Raw genomic sequence first — 18,864 nt, forward strand, 5'->3', positions numbered from 1 at the left:
AGATCAAGAGTCACATGCTCCTCCAACTAAGCCAGCCAGGCAAGCCAGGAGTCTGCAAATTTTTAAAAATTATATTTATAACATGAGAAAAAGTTGAAAGAATCAAAACCTGAATCCATTTTTGCCTTTCCCTCCTAAAAATTTTAAACCACTAAAAATTTTAAACCGCTAAAAATAAAAAAGATTTTTAGGCTTTCTAATATTAGAAATTAATAGGACACAAAACAAGAAGTTGCCAATATATTTTGCTTCTTGAAATATTAATTGCTATGGTAACACTTGGAGCTTTGTTTTTGTTTTTGTTTTTGTTTTTAAAATACTAATGTGGAAAATCTTATTAGGCAGAAGTAACTTTGCCACACAGCCTGGAGTTTTAAAAAACATATCCTGGGGCACCTGGGTGGCTCAGCATGTTAAGTGTCTGCCTTTGGCTCAGGTCATGATCCCAGAGGCCTGGGATCAAGTCCTGCATCAGGCTCCCTGCTTAGCAGAGATCCTGCTTCTCCCTCTCCTTCTACTGCTGCTCGCCTTGCTTGTGCTCCCTCTTTCTCTGTCAAATAAATAAACTAATTAATTAATAAAAATAATTTTAAAAATAAAATAAAAAATATATCCTGCCAGGTTGCACAACTTCTGTTCTACCTAACTGAATAGCAGAGGGAGGCATGTGTTCCACGCTTGCTGGGACTCTGCCTACTCACCTTTAGCTATAAAGGACGAAGAGAAATTTTGAATTGGAAGAAAAAATGAAAATTAGAAATAAAAGGAAGATATTAGGGGTGCCTGGGTGGTTCAGTTGGTTAAGCAACTGCCTTCAGATCGGGTCATGATCCTGGGGTTGCAAGATCTAGTCCCACATCAGGCTTGCTACTCGGCAGGGTGTATGCTTCTCCCTCTGACCTCTCCCATCTCATGCTCTCTTTCTCAAATAAATTAAATATTTTTTTTAAAAAAGGAAGATATTAGAGGATTTAGTACTGTTAAATATTGATCAAAGCAAGCCCAATTAAAATCCCAGAAGACTTTCTGTAGAAAGTCTCAAGCTAACTCTAAAAGCTATACGGACATGTAAAATAGGTAGAATAGGCAAAACAATTTTAAAAATGAATAAAGTTTCAAGACTTCAAACTATAGTAGTTAAGAGTTTGGTAACAGCAAAGGACAGCCAAATCAATCAATGGAATAGAACAGAAAGTCCTGAAATAGGCTCACACAAATATGGCCAAGTGATTTTTTTAACTCTTTATTTTAAAGTAATTATAGTGGTTATAGTAATTTTGAAATAATTATATAAGTACAGATCCACAGGAAGTTGCAAAGATAGTACAGAGAGGTCCCACGTACCCTTCACCAAGTCCCTGCCCTCTATGGTTGCATCTTACATAATTATAGTACAAAATCAAAGGCAGGAACTTGATATTGATATAATGTGTATGTTTAGTTCTATATCATTTTCACATCTGTAGATTTGTGTAACCACCAGAAAAATCAAGATGCAGAACTAACTGTTTCATCACTATAAAAGTCTTCCTTGTGTTATCTTTTATTTTTTTTAAAGAGTTTTCTATTTATCTGAGAGAAAGAGAGAGAGAGACAGCATGAGAAGGGGGAGAGACAGCATGAGAAGGGGGAGAGACAGCATGAGAAGGGGGAGAGACAGCATGAGAAGGGGGAGAGACAGAGAGAGAGGGAGAAGCAGACTCCCTGCCAAGCTGGGAACCTGATGTGGAGCTCAATTCCAGGACCTGGAGATCACAACCTGAGCTGAAGGCAGATGCCCAACTAACTGAGCTACCCAGGCACCCAAAGCTTATGCTGTCCTTTATAAGCACACCTCACCCCCTAGTCATCCCTGAACCCTGGCAAACACGAACCTGACTTTTGACAGAGGTGCAAAAAGTCATTTCCATGGAGAAATAATTCCATTTTCAATGAACAGTGCTAAAACAACTAGACATCCATATGCCAAAAAAGGAACCTTAATTTTTAACCTCATACAAAAATTAACTCAAAATGCATCAGAGATCTAAATCTAAGACATAAAACTTGGAGAAGAAAACATAAAGGAAAAATAAGGAGAAAATCTTTGAGTTAGGAGAGTTCTGAGATACAACACCAAAAACACAAAACATAGAAGAAGAATTGATAAACTGGACTTCATCCAAATAAAAAGCATTTGCTCTTCAAAAGACAGGGTGAAAAGACAACCCATAGACCAGGAGAAAATATTTGCAAATCACATATCTGACAATGGATCCATATCTACTCTCAAAACTTAACAGTAAAAAAACCCATATAATTAAAAATTGGCAAAGAGGGCTTCTGAAAAAAATGGTCAAGTAGGCCACACAGAAAGAGGGAGGAGGGACAGAGAGGCAGTTGGGAGCCAAATTCCCAGGAGACTTAACCACAAACAGTAGGGACACCACAAGCATGGAGAAGGCAGAGAAGCAGATCCCATACCAGGCACCTGGGGCACAGGGAACCTGCAGTGGGAAGGTAAGTCCTATAACATTTGGCTTTGGAAATCCAGTGGGGCTTAACCTTGTGACTTTTTACAATCAGTAGGACTTAACTCCAGGCACTTTAAAAATCAGCGGGCTTAGCTCTGGGAAAGACAGAGGGTGAAAGGAAAATGAGTTCCAGTCCTTAAAGAGCCAACACAAGAAACAACCTAGCCAAGGTATGGTATAGAAGTAGCAATCTGAAAGCACCAAGAGTATATGAAAAGAAGACTTACTTACTAATCTCAGAACCTGCACAGGAGGGGCAGGAATCTTTAGGTGACTTCTCCTAGAACAAAGTCCTAGCAAGTGACATCAGCCCCCAACGCCACCCCAGCCTAGATAGCCAGACAGCTGTGGAAACCAGTTCAAACACTCTCCCATAGCTTGCTAATACCACAGACCCCACTCCTGCATTCTCCTGAAGAGCCACCTCATCCACCCCACCCCACTCCACAGCGGTCCCTCCAAAATGGGTCCTGCCAAGACAAAGCCTGCAAGAAACCCCCAGCAGGAACCAATGCTACTCCAAAGTAACTCCTGTCCTGGGGAGAGAGGAAGATTAACTACACACATCAGTGTGACTACAGTCCCAGCAGGTGGGACTGGAGACATCTGGTCTAACTGCCAGCCCCACACACCAATAAGGCTTTCAGGAGGCAGCATGAGAGAGCACCCTGCTGTTTAGTACCACTGCAGTCCTAGTAGATGAGCTGAGGGCAGGCATCTAATCTGACTGCTGCCATCACCCAACTACATCTACACCCAGCTACACAACTGTCATGTGCAACCATAACAGGCAAAGTCAGCCATTGCAGCTAACTGGATTGAAGGCAAATGAGGCTCAGCCACAACAGTGGGACACACACAAGCCACAAAGGAGATACCCCTAAAGCATCTGGTTCAGGTAAATGGGGGTGTTGTGTTACAGGGCACTACAAGACCTCTTCTTCATAAGGCTACTACTTTCAAGAGCAGGAGACAAAGCTGACTTTCCTAACACATAGAAACAGACACAGAGAGTTACACAAAATAAGAACACAGGAGTATGTCCTGAATGAAAGAAAAGGACAAAAACCACATTTAAAAAAGTTTAATGGGGGTTGCTTAAGTACATTTAAGTATCCAACTCTTGATTTCAGCTTAGTCATGATCTCAGGGTCCTGGGATCAAGCCCCACATCAGGCTTCATGCTCAGTGGGGAATCTGCCTGAGGAGTCTCTCCCTCTCATTCTCCCTCCACCCCTACCCCGCTCACGTGCATGTGTACAAGTTCTCTCTTTCTCTCTCTAAGATAAATAAATAAATGTTAAAGAAAATAGTTAAATGAAAGAGATAACTAATATGCCTAATAAAGAACTCAAAGTAACAGTCAAAAAGATACTTGCTGGACTTGAGAAAAGACTGGAGGATCTCACTAAGACCTTCAACAAAGAGATAGAAAATATTAAAAAGAACCAATCAAACATGAAAAAGTCAATAACTGAAATTAAAAATACACTAGAGGGTATCAATAGCAAATCAGAGAAGACAGAAGAACAGATCAGGGATTTGAAATATGGAGTAATAAAAAGCAACCAAGCTCTCTGCTCTGGGTAGCCAGACCCAAGGAGGAATGGCGAGAAGCAAACAAGTTAAATGGCAAAAGGAAAAAGAATAATAAAAGCTGAGAATGGATTATAGAAACTCAGTGACATCATCAAGCATAATAATATTAGCATTACAGGGATGCCAGAAAGAAAAAAGAGAAAAAAGGGGATAGAAAATTTATTTGAAGAAATAATAGCTAAAAACTCCCCTAATCTGAGGAAGGGAATAGAAATCCAGATCTAAGAGACACAGGGAACCCCCAACAAAATCAAACCAAGGACGCCTACAGTCTACACCAAGACACACAGTAATTAAAATGAAAAAACAATGATAGAGAAAGGAATGAGAAAGGAAAACAGTAACATAAAAGGGAAACTTCAGAAGGCTATAAGCTGGTTTTTCAGCAGAAACTATGCAGGCCAGAAGAGAGTGGCATGATCTATACAAAGGGCCAAAAGGAAAAAACAAAAACAAACAAACAAACAAACAAAAAACCTATAAACAAGAATACTCTATCCAGCAAGATTACTATTCAGAATATAAGGAAAGATAAAGAATTTCCCAGACAAACAAAAGTTAAAGGAATTCATCACCAATAAACCAGCTTTACAAGAAACACTGAAAGGAATTCTTTGAGTCAAAAGAAAAGGCTATAATAGGAGTAAGACAATTATGAAATGAAAAAAATTTCATAATTAAATGCAGACAAAATAAAAGTAGTAGATGAGGGGCATTGGCTGGCTCAACTGGAAGAGCATGCAACTCTAGTCTCGGAGTCACGGGTTTGAGCCCCACATCGGGTGTAGAGATTACTTAAATAAACTTTTTAAAAAGTAGTAGATGAATCACTCACAAAACCATTAGGTAGGTTAAAGCACAAAAGCAGTAAAATAAATTATATATACAGAAATCAGTAAAGGGATTCACAGAATAACAGAATGTTAAGTATGAAATCATATACAAAAAACATGGAGGGTGGAGAAGTAAAAATTTAGTGCTTTTAGAATGGGTTCAAACTCAAATGACAAAAAACTTAATATAGACTGCTCTATGCATCACATGTTAAAAATGGACCTCATGATAACCATACAAACACACACACACACAAGCTTGTAACAGTCACACAAAAAATAAAGAAAAAGGAATCCAAGCGAATCAATAAAGAAAGTCATCAAACCACCAGGGAAGACAGCAAGAAAAGAAGAAAGGAGCAGAAAAGAACAACAAAACAACTGTAAAACATAACAAAATGGCAGTGAGTACATATTTATCAATAATTACTTTGAATATACTTTGAATCAAAAGACATAGGATGACTGAATGGATAAAAGAGCAAAACCCGTCTATATGTTGCCTACAGGAGACTCATTTCAGACCTAAAAATATATGCAGATAATGGAAAATGGAAGAACATTTATCATGCAAATGAAAAGAAAATGAGGATATCAATATTTATATCATACAAAATCAACTTTAAGACAGACTATAACTTGAGAAAAAGAAGGGCTCTACATGATGATAAAGGGTACAATCCAACAAAAGGATACAACAATTGTAAATATTTATACACCCAACATGAAAGCACCTAAATATATGAAGTAACTATAAATAGACATGAAGGTAGAAATCAATAGTTACACAGTAATAGTAGAGATATTAACACCCCACTTACATTAGCGGATAGGTCATCCAGACAGAAAATGGACAAAGAAACAGTGGCTTTGAATGACACATTGGACCAGATGGATCTAACAGATATATTCAGAATGTTCCACCCTAAAACAGCAGAAATACATTCTTTTCAAATGCATATAGAACACTCTCCAGAATAGATCACATACTAGCCACAAAACAAGTCTCAATAAATTCAAAAAGGCTGAAATCATATCATGCATCTTTTCTGACCATAATAGTATGAAACTAGAAATCAACCACAAGAAAAAATTTGGAAAGAACACAAATACATGCTAAATAACATGCTACTGAGCAATGAATGGGTCAACCAAGAAACCAAAGAAGAAATAAAAAAATACACATGGAGACAAATAAAAATGAAAATACAACAGTCCAGATTTTTGGGGTGATGTACAAGCTGTTCCAAAAGAGAAGATTATAACGATTCAGACCTACCTCAAGAAACAAGAAAAGTCTTGGGGCACCTGGGTGGCTCAAGCATTAAGAGTCTGCCTTTGGTTCAGGTCATGATCCTAGGGTCCTGGGATTGAGTCCAACATCCGGCTCCCTACTCAGCAGGAAACCAGCCTCTCCCACTCCCCCTGCTTGTACTCCCTCTCTTGCTGTCTGTCTGTCTGTCTGTCTCTCTCTCTCTCTCTGTCAAATAAATAAGTAAAATCTTAAAAAAAAAATTTTTTTTAAAGCAAGAAAATTCTCAAACAAACCTAACCTTATACTAAAGGAACTAGAAAAAAAAAGAACAAAGCCAGAGACAATAAAAGAAAGGAAATAATGACAAGAGTGAAAGAAATGAAATGGAGACAGCTTTGTAATATGGCTTGAAGTTTGGATTTGTGATGCCACCAGCTTTGGTTTTCTTTTTCAACACTCCTTTGGCTAGTCATCATCTTTTTCTGGTTCCATACAAATTTTAGGATTATTTGTTCCAGCTCTGTGAAAAACGTTGATGGCATTTGATAGGGATTGCATTGAATGTGTAGATTGCTCTGGGTAGCATAGAAATTTTAACAATATCTGTTCTTTCAATCCATGAGCATGAAATGTTTTTCCATTTCTTTGTGTCTTCCTCAACTACCTTCATAAGTGTTCTATAGTTTTCAGTTTCCCTTACCTCTTTGGTTAGGTTTATTCCTAAGTATTATACGGTTTTTGGTGCAATTGTAAATACAAAAGATTCCTTAATTTCTCTTTCTGCCATTGATTTCTGTGCATTGATTTTATAACCTTTCACTTTTTTGAATTCCTATATGAGATCTAGCAATTTTGGGGCGGAGTCTTTTGGGTTTTCCACATAGAGTATCATGTCAATCTGCAGAGAGTGAGTTTGACTTCTTTGCCAATTTGGGTGCATAGTTCTTTTTGTTGTCTGATTGCTGAAGCTAGGACTTCTAGTACTGTGTCCAAGCTATATTACAAAGTTGTAATCGTCAAGACAGTGTAGTACTGACACAAAAACAGACATGTAGATCAATGGAACAGAATAGAGAACTCAGAAATGGACCCTCAACTCTATGGTCAACTAATCTTTGATAAAGCAGGAAAGAATACCCAGTGGGAAAATATAGTCTCTCTAATAAATGGTGTTGGGAAAATTGGACAGCCACATGCAGAAGAATGAAACTGGACCACTTTCTTACACCATATACAAAAACCTTGATGGGACTGGAGGAGATCATGCTGAATGAAATAAGTCAAGAAGGAATAACATGGAGGACATTAGGAGAAAGAAAGGAAAAGTGAAGTGGGGGGAAATTGGAGGGGGAGAGGAATCATGACAGACTATGGACTCCAGAGAAACATCTGAGGGTTTTAGAGAGGAGGGGAGGTGGTGGAATGGGTGAGCCTGGTGGTGGGTATTAAAGGAGGACATGTATTGCATGAAGCACTGGGTGTTATATATAAACAGTGAATCTTAGAATACATCAAAAACTAATGATGTACTATATGGTGACTAACATAAGACAATAAAATGAATAAATGAATAAATAAAACTTAAAACAGTTGAGAGACCTAAATGTGAAACAGGAATCCATCAAATTCTTAGAGGAGAACACAGGCAGAAATCTCTTTGACCTTGGCTCTAGCAACTTCTTTCTAGACAGGTTACAGGAGGCAAGGGAAACTAAGGCAAAAGTGAACTATTGGAACTTTATCAAGATAAAAACCGTCCAAACAATGAGAGAAACAATCAACAAAACTAAAAGACACCCTAAGGAATGGAAGAAGATATTTGCAAATGGCATATCAGATAAAGGGTTAGTATCCAAAATCTATAAGGAGCTTATCAACTCAACATCCAAAAAAACAAATAATCCACTCAAGAAATGGGCAGAAGACATGAACAGATACCTTTTCAAAGAAGACATCCAGGTGGCTAACAGACACATGAGATGATGCTCAGCACCACTCATCATCAAGGAAATACAAATCAAAACCATGATGAGATACCACCTGTGAGAATGGCTAAAATTTACAACACAAGAAACAGGCGTTGGCAAGGATGTAGGACAAGGAGAACCCTCTTGTACCGTTGCGGGGAATGCAAACTGGTGCAGCCAGTGTGGAGTTTCCTCAGAAAGTTAAAAACAGAACTACCCTACAACCCAGCAATTGCACTAGATACCTGCCCAAAGGACACAAAAATATAGATTTGAAGGGCTACATGCACCCCGATGTTTATAGCAGCATTATCAACAACAGCCAAACTATGGAGAGAGTCCAAATGTCCATCAACTGATGAATAAATAAAGATGTGGTATCTATATACAATAGAATATTATTCACCTGAATAATGAATGAATGAAATCTTGCCTTTTGCAATGACATGGATGGAGCTAGAGTGTATTATGCTAAGTGAAATAAGCCAGTCAGAGAAAGACAAATATCATATGATCTCACTCATGTGTGGAATTTAATAAAGAAAACAGATGAACATGTGGGAAGGGGGGCAGAAGAAAGGGAGAGAGGGAAATAAACCATAAGAAACTCTGAACAAAAGAACAAAGAGGGTTGACGGAGGGAGGGAGGTGGGGGGATGGGACAGGATAGGTGAAGGATGGGTGAAGGGTATCATTTTTGTGATGAGCCCTGACTATTTTAGGTAAGTGATGGATCACTGAATTCTACTCTAGAAACCAATACTGCACTGTATGTTAACTAAGTAACATTTGAATTTAAAAAAATTAAAGATTAAAAGAAAATAAAAACAAAGCAAGGAAGACAAACCAACAGCTTGGACTGTCATTGAAAAGGCTGAATGTAGGGGCACCTGGGTGGCTCAGTGGGTTAAGGTCTCTGCCTTCAGCTTAGGTCATGATCCCAGAGTCCTGGGATCTAGCCCTACATCGGGCTCTCTGCTCAGCGGGGAGCCTGCTTCCTCCTCTCTCTCTCTCTGCCTACTTGTGATCTCTGTCTGTCAAATAAATAAATAAAAATCTTTAAAAAAATAAATAAAAGGCTAAATGTATTTTGAAGTCTAGTTCCATCAAGTTTGGTAACATTACACTGAACTCTGTGGTGCATCAGAACAGAGAGAATGTTTTTCAGAGTCCATAGTCTCTCATGATTCATGAAGTGGTGGGGGTTTGGGAGGTTGGGGTACCAGGTGGTGGGTATTATAGAGGGCACGGATTGCATGGAGCACTGGGTGTGGTGAAAAAATAATGAATACTGTTTTTCTGAAAATAAATAAATCTAATTAAAAAAAAAAAAGAACAGAGAGAATGTGATCATCTTCCACAGGTGAAACAGTAGTTGACAAGGAAAATGTTTAGCATTTAAAAATGCCCTACTGGGCGCCTGGGTGGCTCAGTGGGTTAAGCCGCTGCCTTGGGCTCTCTGCTCAGCAGGGAGCCTGCTTCCTCCTCTCTCTCTCTCTCTCTGCCTGCCTCTCTGCCTACTTGTGATCTCTCTCTGTCAAATAAAAAAAAAAATCTTTAAAAATGCCCTACTAATAAGCCTTTAGTATGAGTGACAGAGAGCTTTTAAAAAGTTGATTTTAAGTTTAAAATTGAAAATATAATGGACAAGGTATCAATATACATTACCACATATAGAAGTAACTAAAAACATGGTATCAACACAAAGTAGATGGTCCTTCTCTCTTTAGTATAGATGTACCACATGAAAAGCAAGGCATAAATCACATATGTATCTGTATACATACTATCTCTTGGAGAGATGTGTTTTATACACAACCAGAGAAACATGTATTTGACATTTGGTCAAATGTTTAGTGCTAACTCCAAACCTTTTTGAGTGACATGAAACAATTTTCTTTATCTCTGAAGGGGAACAAGCTTATGAGGATTACAAAAAGTTCATTCATTTCTTGTAAGTCATCCCTTCCCCAGTGCTGTTACTCAGTTCAGGAAAATGGAATAAGAAGCTTATGGCTTACATTTTCTCTTAAACACTCAAGTTATTTTGAAATAAGTATTTAAAATAGAATAGGAAATACCTTTTGTGTCTGGTTAACACCCAAAATATAGGGAAGAAGTGTTTTAGGAAATTTGAGTATTAATATAAAATTAAACCAAAAGAGGGAAAATAAAAGTGGGAAAAGAAACTGAAAAATCCCTTATCTGAGATACAGTCAGTTTTCATTGAGATGGATTAAATATTTTCTCAGAGCAATTTCAGTTAAAGTGAGCTTTTTGATTTTGAACAGTTAATATGCGTATGTGATAATAAATTCAAACAGAAAGAGTTAAGCTAAATTGAAAATAGTCTTCCTCTCACCCCTACCCCCAGACCTCCTACATCCAAGAGGCAATCACTTCAACCAGTTTTTTGATGTCTTATACAGCCTTCCCAAGGTGTGCTATTATATGCAATCACATACAAGCCACTTCTATTTTATTCAAATGGGAATATATTATCCATATTATTTTCCCTTTGCTTTTATCCCCACTTAAAAATACATGCTAGAAGACCTAAAAAAGTTTTTTTTAATGACCTACTATGTGACTTTCTTTTTACAGAAAGTATCTTGCTTTCATGATGGATGTTTTCTGGGTTTTGCCAGATTTTTTAATATTAAAGATTAAATTACTTTTTTACATGCAACTAGTGTAAAGTTTCCCACATAAGGGATCACTGATGATGACCTAAAATTTAAAGTACCAGTGTAAACTCTATGATTTCTAGGATAAATAAATATATTTAGAGAGAAAGAGACATATATGTATGTCTTATGATGATAGATAAATAAGGGAGAAGGGAAAGCTCTAGCTTACAGTAGAGTACCAACTTCTGATTAGTATATGTTCAGAGAGTATTATAGTTGGGAAATCATTATTTTGCAATCAAATTAATAAAGATCATTCCAGGTAAGAATTACCAATAGGTATTAAATATAGAGAGGAATCTTTTGAGGAGCAGGGTATTTGTGTGATCTTAAAATGTTTCTCCAAAGATTCTGTATTAGTTGTAATGGAAACATTTGAGAAACTGGACAATACCTTAACTAAGGGACCAAAATTAATGTTATCAATGGGGGGGCAGATGAACACTGTGTTTTCCACATGTGACACCATAAGAAGGACATGACATCACTTAAGCAGTATTCTAACTAGGAATGCATTATCTGAATCAAATCCCGAGAAATCATCATGTGACCCCCAAATAAGGTAAGTTTTGTTTTTAAAGGACTGTATTCTTCAAAAATGCTAATGTTATAGAAGACAAAGAAAGACTGTAGAAATATTTCAGATTAAAGGAAACTAAAGAGACATGACAACTATGTGTACTGTTTGATTCTAAACTAGATCCTATATATACAAATATACATATACATATTCCATATATGTATAATATACATATCTCTTTATATTTAAACCTATCTATATATACTATGAATAGAGAAATAAATATATATATTTATATATGTATAATAGAGAAAAAGAGGTAATCTATCTATAGGAGGAGCAAATAATAAGTAAATAATAAAGCAAATGGGAATAAAACGCTAACAATAGGTGAATGAATCTGGGTAAAGAGCATAGAATGTTCTTTGTATCAATCTTATTCTTGAAATTTTTCTGAGTTTATTTCCAACTAAACAAAAACTGAAACAAAAATATATATTAGAAACTTTTCTATCACTATCGATTCATCTTACCTATTTTTTCCTTTTTGTTTTTTCTTTTTCAATTGAGATGTAATTTACATCAATCAAATGCACAGATTTTAAGGTGATAGTTCAATTAGTTCTGACAACTGTATACACACATGTAACACCATCCAATCAAGATACACATTTCCCTAGAAAATTCCCTTATACCTACTTCCAATCAATCTCCACTCCACCTCAGCCCTAACAGCAGCCATCATTGTGATTTTCTAGTTCAGTTTTGTCTCTTCTTAAATGTTACATAAGAAGAATCATAGAATATATACTCTTTAGTGGTTAATTTCCTTCTTTCAGGAGAATATTATGGAGAGTGTCCATATTGTTAAAATAAACAATACTTTACTCTTTTTTATTGCTTGTTCTTCCATTATGTGACTATGCCACAATTTCTTTATCCATTCACGTGTTGATGGACATTTGTGTTTGTAAGGGTCTTTTTGTGGACGCATGTTTTCATTTCTTTTGGTTGGGTCATTGGTTAGGTGTATGATAACTGCCACTTGCTTTTCTTGTGGTTGTATGCCTTATCACTTTTGCTGGCTACAAAGTATTTAGTTGATTGTGCAGACCATTATTTATTTTTTTATTTATGGTATTCCTAATCATTTTATTTATGGTATTTCCAATCTAATCATTGATTCTTACAAATGATTTGGTAATTAATATCATTATATATACACATGTATGAGAATATCTGTGGAATAACTTTTATTGGAAGGTCAATGAGTGTAAATCCTTTAATTTTTGATAAATGGCACCAATTAGTCCTTCATATCGGTCATTACCAACTTCATTTCAGTCAGCAAAGTATGAAAGTGCCTGTTTCCCCCATCTCTGCCAAAGTTATCAGTAAAATATTTACTCTTGTCATCTTAATTTATTTTTGTTTTATGAGTATATCACATATTGGTTTTACTTTTACTCTACAGTTGCCTATATTTATTTTAGATCCTTATTTTCTTTTACCCATACTATTAAAATAACTCTCCCTCTTTCAGTCACTTCTACCTTCAGATTATATAACTGCAATACCACTTTACCCAAGTTATTCTCCAACTGAAAAACCTTCACTGGATCCCCCCTGCCTACTGAATAAAATCCAGAGCTCTTATTCTTACAGCGAAAACCTATTCCATGTTTTCTACTTTTTTTCTTCCAAACAATTGTCCTATATATAGTCCAACAAGAATGGGGCCTCCCTGTGGACCTCACGTAAAGTATGTCCTTCCCGTCTCCATGTCCTTACATGTGCTCTTCACTCTATACAGAATGCCTCTCCTCTCTCTGCCTATAGAGTCCTACCTCCCTTACAAACTCAGCTCAAATGTCACCTTCTAGACAGGCCCTGACCAAATGCAGACAAGATGAAAAGTCATGCTTACCGGCACTTTCATTTTAAATTCTTCTCGATAATATTTAATGCCAATGTCAGTGAATGTCCTCTGGATAAAGCGAGATGGACGAAGGATGAATATGAGCTGCAAGTTTCCTGGAAATGCTACCTGGAAGGATCATGGAAAGTTTTAGGGCAAATGTCACATCCATTGGTCTCCTCTTGCCCAAGATCACAGACAGGAAAGTTTAAGGAGACAACACAGATGCCAAAGAATTAGAGTATATATCACAGGATTTCAGAGCTGAAAAACATACTGTTTGAAAAAAACAAACCTTTCCTTAAAAATCAAAACAAATCAAAAAACAACAAAAAAAATTCTCTGATTATAAAAGTATTTCAAACTTCTTACAGAAAAAATTGGAAATAAAAGTATATATTAGAAAAAGAAAACCACCAAAACTACCCATGATCTCATAGCCATTTTTAATATTCCAATCTAATTATTTACAGGCTATTTTCTCAACTGAAATATCTTTATCATGGTTAAATTCACACTGTAGAAATATTTTGTAACATGTTTTTCGCCCTTAATATTATACCATGAGTTTTATTTCTATTATTTAAAAATTCTTTGGAAATATTATCTTTCATGGGTGCACAATTACTTAACCAATCCCTTATTGCTAATGATTTAGACTTTTTCATACTTTTATATTTCTTAATCCACATTTTGGAATACTTTCCTTGGATAGTTTCCCAAAAGAATTACTGAGTCAAAGACTTAGTATTTCAATGATTCCTGATGCATGTTATTGCCAAGTTGCTTTCAAGAAGCATTGCCTTCCTCTGGAGGCAAGTTCCTGAGAAATGAGATAACTCAGATTCATATAACAACTTAATGGCACAAACGGGGACTCCAAGCCTCCCATTGCTCATGGCTTTCTTTCCTTCTAGTGGTTCCCAAAAAGCAACCTCCTAAAGTGCTTGTTAAAAAGTAATCTGGTCTTCATAGGGCTCTCTCCTCAGTAGGGAGCCTGCTTCCTCCTCTCTCTCTCTCTGCCTGCCTCTCTGCCTATTTGTAATCTCTGTCTGTCAAATAAATAAATAAAATCTTTAAAAAAGTATTAAAAAGCAATCTGGTCTTTAGCTTGGAATATTCTGATTCACTAGAATAGGGATGAACTTCACATATCTATTTTCGACAAGTACCTGAAGAGATTCTGATTGGAAGCCAGGTTTTGGGATCCCTGTGCTACAGTGTCTTTTACTCATAAAGATAATGTAATTATTGAACAAATTAGGCTCAAGTCTTAGATTATTCAAGTATTGTCAATGGATCCTGGAAAACCAGAACTCTCTTGAGGCCAGTCCTCTAAAATATTCATGGGCCCTGTCAAGGGTCTAAAGCCTCAAGCCATCAACTACCATTGTATTTTTCCCAAAAACTAAAATTTTCCCAAAAATTTTAGCCAAAACTAAACCAAAGGAACAAAACAATCCATACACAAGGGGAAGGGAGTTTTCCTTTCCCCCAATGTTTGAAATGCAAGCTCCTAAACAGAAGCAGCTTGCATTTTGTTACATCATGGTAGGACAAATAGACTGAGACACTATTTGTATTTCTGGTTGAGGCTCTAGGTCTGAGACTCCATGTATGTGCATGTATGCATGTGTGACTACCTTTGTAAGTAGGCATGAATGAGGCTTCTAAAGTCCCTCTCCTACCCCAGCCTCCACACACACATCACCCTACCATATCCCATCCTCTTCGGCCTTCTCACCTGCCCTAGGAAGCCTGTGCTTTGGTGGAAATGCTGGCATGGCTGCCCTGAGGTGTCTCTCCCTGCACATGTGGTTGAGTTCCCTGTCCCCACAGAGAGAAAGGATACATCTACTTGCTGAAAGGCAACAAACAGGGATCAAAATCAGACTAAATAGATGGAAAAGGAAATTCATCCAAGGTTGTACAATCTCATACCAAAAGCAAGCACATATTATATTTTGTCTGTTTTGTCCAGTATCTTTCAGTATGTGGAAAACTAATTTGAATAACAAAATGAAGGCTGGCTTACACTGGGTGACCGCCCTCACCAAAGAAAATCTAAGACAAGGATTTGGGTATAGTTTATTGAGGAAGTGATCCCAGGAAACACAGAGGAGTGGGGGAGAGTGAGAAAGTGATAACAGGAAAGCCAGTGTAATAAGATGGGGCACTGCAGGGGGCAAGAAGGGTTGGGGCTCTCTGAGATACTGTGTGGTACATATCTCAGAATTCTGAGGGGTGTGGAGGCTGGGGCATTTATCCATCAACTCCCATATCCATCAACTCCCATAACTCAGTCGTTTGTCACTCCTGGGGCATTAACTTCCCAGCACTCCCTATTCGCCCCCCATTCAGTGACCAAAGAGGTCAATAAGGTAGATTCAGGAAGATTTTGACAGGCTCAGGAATTGTCTGTCAAGACAGGCAGGTGGCAGAGGGAACATGGATGTGACCCAACAGCCTCTGCTACAAAGACCTTCCTAAAATTTGGCATAAAACAATTGCCTTTTCCCTGTGACTTTGAGAGAAAATAGTTGAACAAACAATTTAAATTACTTCTTATAATAACAGCACAAAAGTGAATATTTACAGCTATTCGTGTCAATGATGCTTTTATGGAGCTCCACTTGTCCCGTCGCCGGTCGATAACAATGATGAATCCGATGCTGGCAGCCTCCACACTGCAAAAAAGGATGATCAGTATCAGAGACCAGGTGAGACACAGGGGTTCTGGGCAGCTCCCTCACCAGGATATTCTACAGCCTCCGGTACCCTGGGCTCAAGCGTAAACACGCCATGTGGCACAAGGGAAAACCTGGTCTGACTTCCCTGACAAAAGAATCAACTTCCTCTCTTCATCTAAGCCCGGCAGCCTTAACAAAACAGAATTATTTGTTGTCTCAAACCCTCTCAAGGCTCTGTTTGTGGCTGTCAAGTGTCCAAAACACCCAAGGAGCACATGTGCTCAGACTTAGAGGAAAATGCACATGTCAGGTAGGAATCATATGTGTAAGTATATGCAAAGGAAAGCAAGGTTGAGCTCTGCCATCCTTCCACTCCCAAAACTGACATACATGGAGCTATCAATATGCTTCCTTAGGAGTGAATTCTAGAGGTGTTCAGAAATACCACGTTTATGGGAATTACAACCCCCTTCCAATGCCCAATGATGAACAGCCAGAAAATTATATGCACAAGAAGATATTATTCTCATCAAGAATGAAAGGAAGCTGTTTTACTCCCTTCCAAGTCCTCACAAAATTCTTTTAAACTAATATCCCCAAAATGAAAATATTTTTCTTCTTTCTCTCTTTGGGAGGAACTATTATATACAGGAAAGAGCAAAGGCTTTGGATTCTAGTGGCTTAGATCCTAGAGCTGCCACTTAATAGCACTGTGACCTGGGGAAGTCAACCACCCTCTCTAAAGCTCAGTTTCCACAGCCATAAAATGAAAATAATACCACCAAAAATGAAGTCCTTAAAAGCATAAATTCTGAAGCCAGACTGCCTAGGTATGAAACATTAATTCCACCATTTATATAGTGTGTATGGGGGTGGAAGGTGGAATTACTTAACCTCTATAGTTTCTAAGAGACCCCATTTGTTAAGTAGGAACCAAAATAGTACCTATCTATATGGTTGATGTGAGGATTAAATGAGTATGGATAAGAAATACACAAGAGGCTCAAAACAATGCCTGGTGCTTGGTACATATACATTGTATATATACTAATATTATGATTATTTCATATGTCCTTGTCATGGCAATGAAAAGAGATCAAGTACATGAAAAGTAGATGGCCTCTAGTAAACGTTTAATAACTCTCTAATATTAGGCAAAAGATAAGCTTTACCATAATGAGTGCCTGTATGGGGGTAAGGCAGAAGATCTAAGATCTAAGCAAACATTGAGAAAACACAAGTAGTTGATCTGAAATAGGTATTCCTGGACCAAGCCATTATCAAAGTTCTACAATGACCCAGGTTCTCTTACTGGGAACACTTTCCAGGCCACAGTACAAGGTGGGGGGGGGTCTCACTGGGTAAAAGAGGCAGAGACTGGGGATTATAGAAGCAAAAGTTGCTAGAACCTGAGGAGGAACATAGAGGGAACCCCAGAAATTTTCATGGAAGTTCTCCTTTAACACTGCCAATGCCCACGCCCCACTATTTCAGGCAGGACTCCAGAAGGCTGACAGAGAAGAGCAACTACACATGTGAAAACTGATGAAAAATTATAAAGTTTGTGTAGTTCTGGGGAAAGAAAGACAGTAGGCGTTGGACCTACCCAAAACAGACAGACTTTGAAGAGCAGCCTGGGCCTTCAGGTGAAACTCCAGAAAGGCAATACTCTAGGATAAATGAAACGTCATAGGAATTGCCACAGGATTAAGGCTATACTCTAGGAATAAGGACCAAGCAGAAATAGACCTGCCCTAAGAAAACCTAAAAAGCAGTCTTCAAAAAGATCAAGGTGAACTACCAGTAATTTAACTTCCCATCAGATCAAACTCAATACTTTTTGTAAGCAAATAAGCCTCTATAACGTATAATCTACAATATCCAGCATAAAATATTATTAGAAATGCAAAAAAGCAAGAAGAAAACAATAAATAAGATATGAAATAGTCAATAACTCAAAGTCAAAAATAGTCAATAACTCAAAGATAATCCTGGTTTTTGGCAGAAAAAACTTTAATGTGATTATGATCAATATGTTAAAAAAAAGAGGAAAGGGTAGACAAAATAGATCAAAAGATACATTATTTCAGCAGAGAATTAGAAACTATAATAAAGAATCAATGAGCCTCCTAGAATTACAAAACACCAATATCTGAAATTAAGAACTCAGTGGACTTAACAGCAGACTGAACATAGCAGAAGACAAGATAGGTGAAACTGAAAACATACAACTTGAAAATATTCAAAGTGAAACACAGAGAAATAGAAAGGATAGAATGTTAAAGAGATATGGGCCATGAACAGAGTCCCAGAGGGAAAGGAGAGAGAGTATGTTATAGAAACAATATTTTAAAAAGTAATAATGAAGAAATTTCCGTATCTGATCAAAGACATCAATTCACAGATTCAAGCAGCTCTTCTAATACCAAGCAGGATAAATACAAAGAAAGCTTCATCCAGACATATCAGAGCCAAGTGGCTCAAAATTAAAGATAACGAGAAACCTTTAAAAGCAACCAATGGGGGGCACCTGGGTGGTTCAGTGGCTAAAGTCTCTGCCTTCAGCTCTGGTCATGATCTCAAGGTCCTGGTATAGAGCTCCACGTCAGGCTCTCTGCTCAGCAGGGAGCCTGCTTCCTCCTCTCTCTCTGCCTGCCTCTCTGCCTGCTTGTGATTTTTGTCTGTCAAATAAATAAATAAAACCTTAAAAAAAAAAAAAAGCAACCAATGGGAAAAAAGACACATTACCTCCAGGAGATTAATGTTTAAACAAAAAGCAATCACTGGCTTTTTAACAGAAACTATGGGAGCTACAATCCAATGGAATGTTATCTTTCAAGGAGTAACCTGAAAAAAGGGACCCTTTTAGCATTATATAC

The 18,864-nt window shown here is 37.5% G+C and overlaps 1 protein-coding gene across 3 annotated transcripts in view; it reads right to left on the bottom strand.

The window, feature by feature from the left end:
* Positions 1 to 18,864, bottom strand: part of MCF2L2 (MCF.2 cell line derived transforming sequence-like 2) — a 247,975-nt gene that overhangs the window by 147,626 nt on the left and 81,485 nt on the right. For all 3 annotated transcript variants that reach the window (XM_004745499.3, XM_013052557.2, XM_045088666.1), the window contains 2 exons: positions 15,892 to 15,982; positions 13,305 to 13,424 (listed from right to left, as the gene is read on the bottom strand). In XM_004745499.3, the coding sequence (XP_004745556.2) occupies positions 13,305 to 13,424; positions 15,892 to 15,982 (211 nt within the window). The remainder of the gene's footprint in view (positions 1 to 13,304; positions 13,425 to 15,891; positions 15,983 to 18,864) is intronic.

The sequence above is a fragment of the Mustela putorius genome, unplaced genomic scaffold, assembly GCF_011764305.1.
Source record: "Mustela putorius furo isolate JIRA1106 unplaced genomic scaffold, ASM1176430v1.1 tig00003834_pilon_pilon_pilon, whole genome shotgun sequence".
NCBI lineage: Eukaryota > Metazoa > Chordata > Mammalia > Carnivora > Mustelidae > Mustela > Mustela putorius.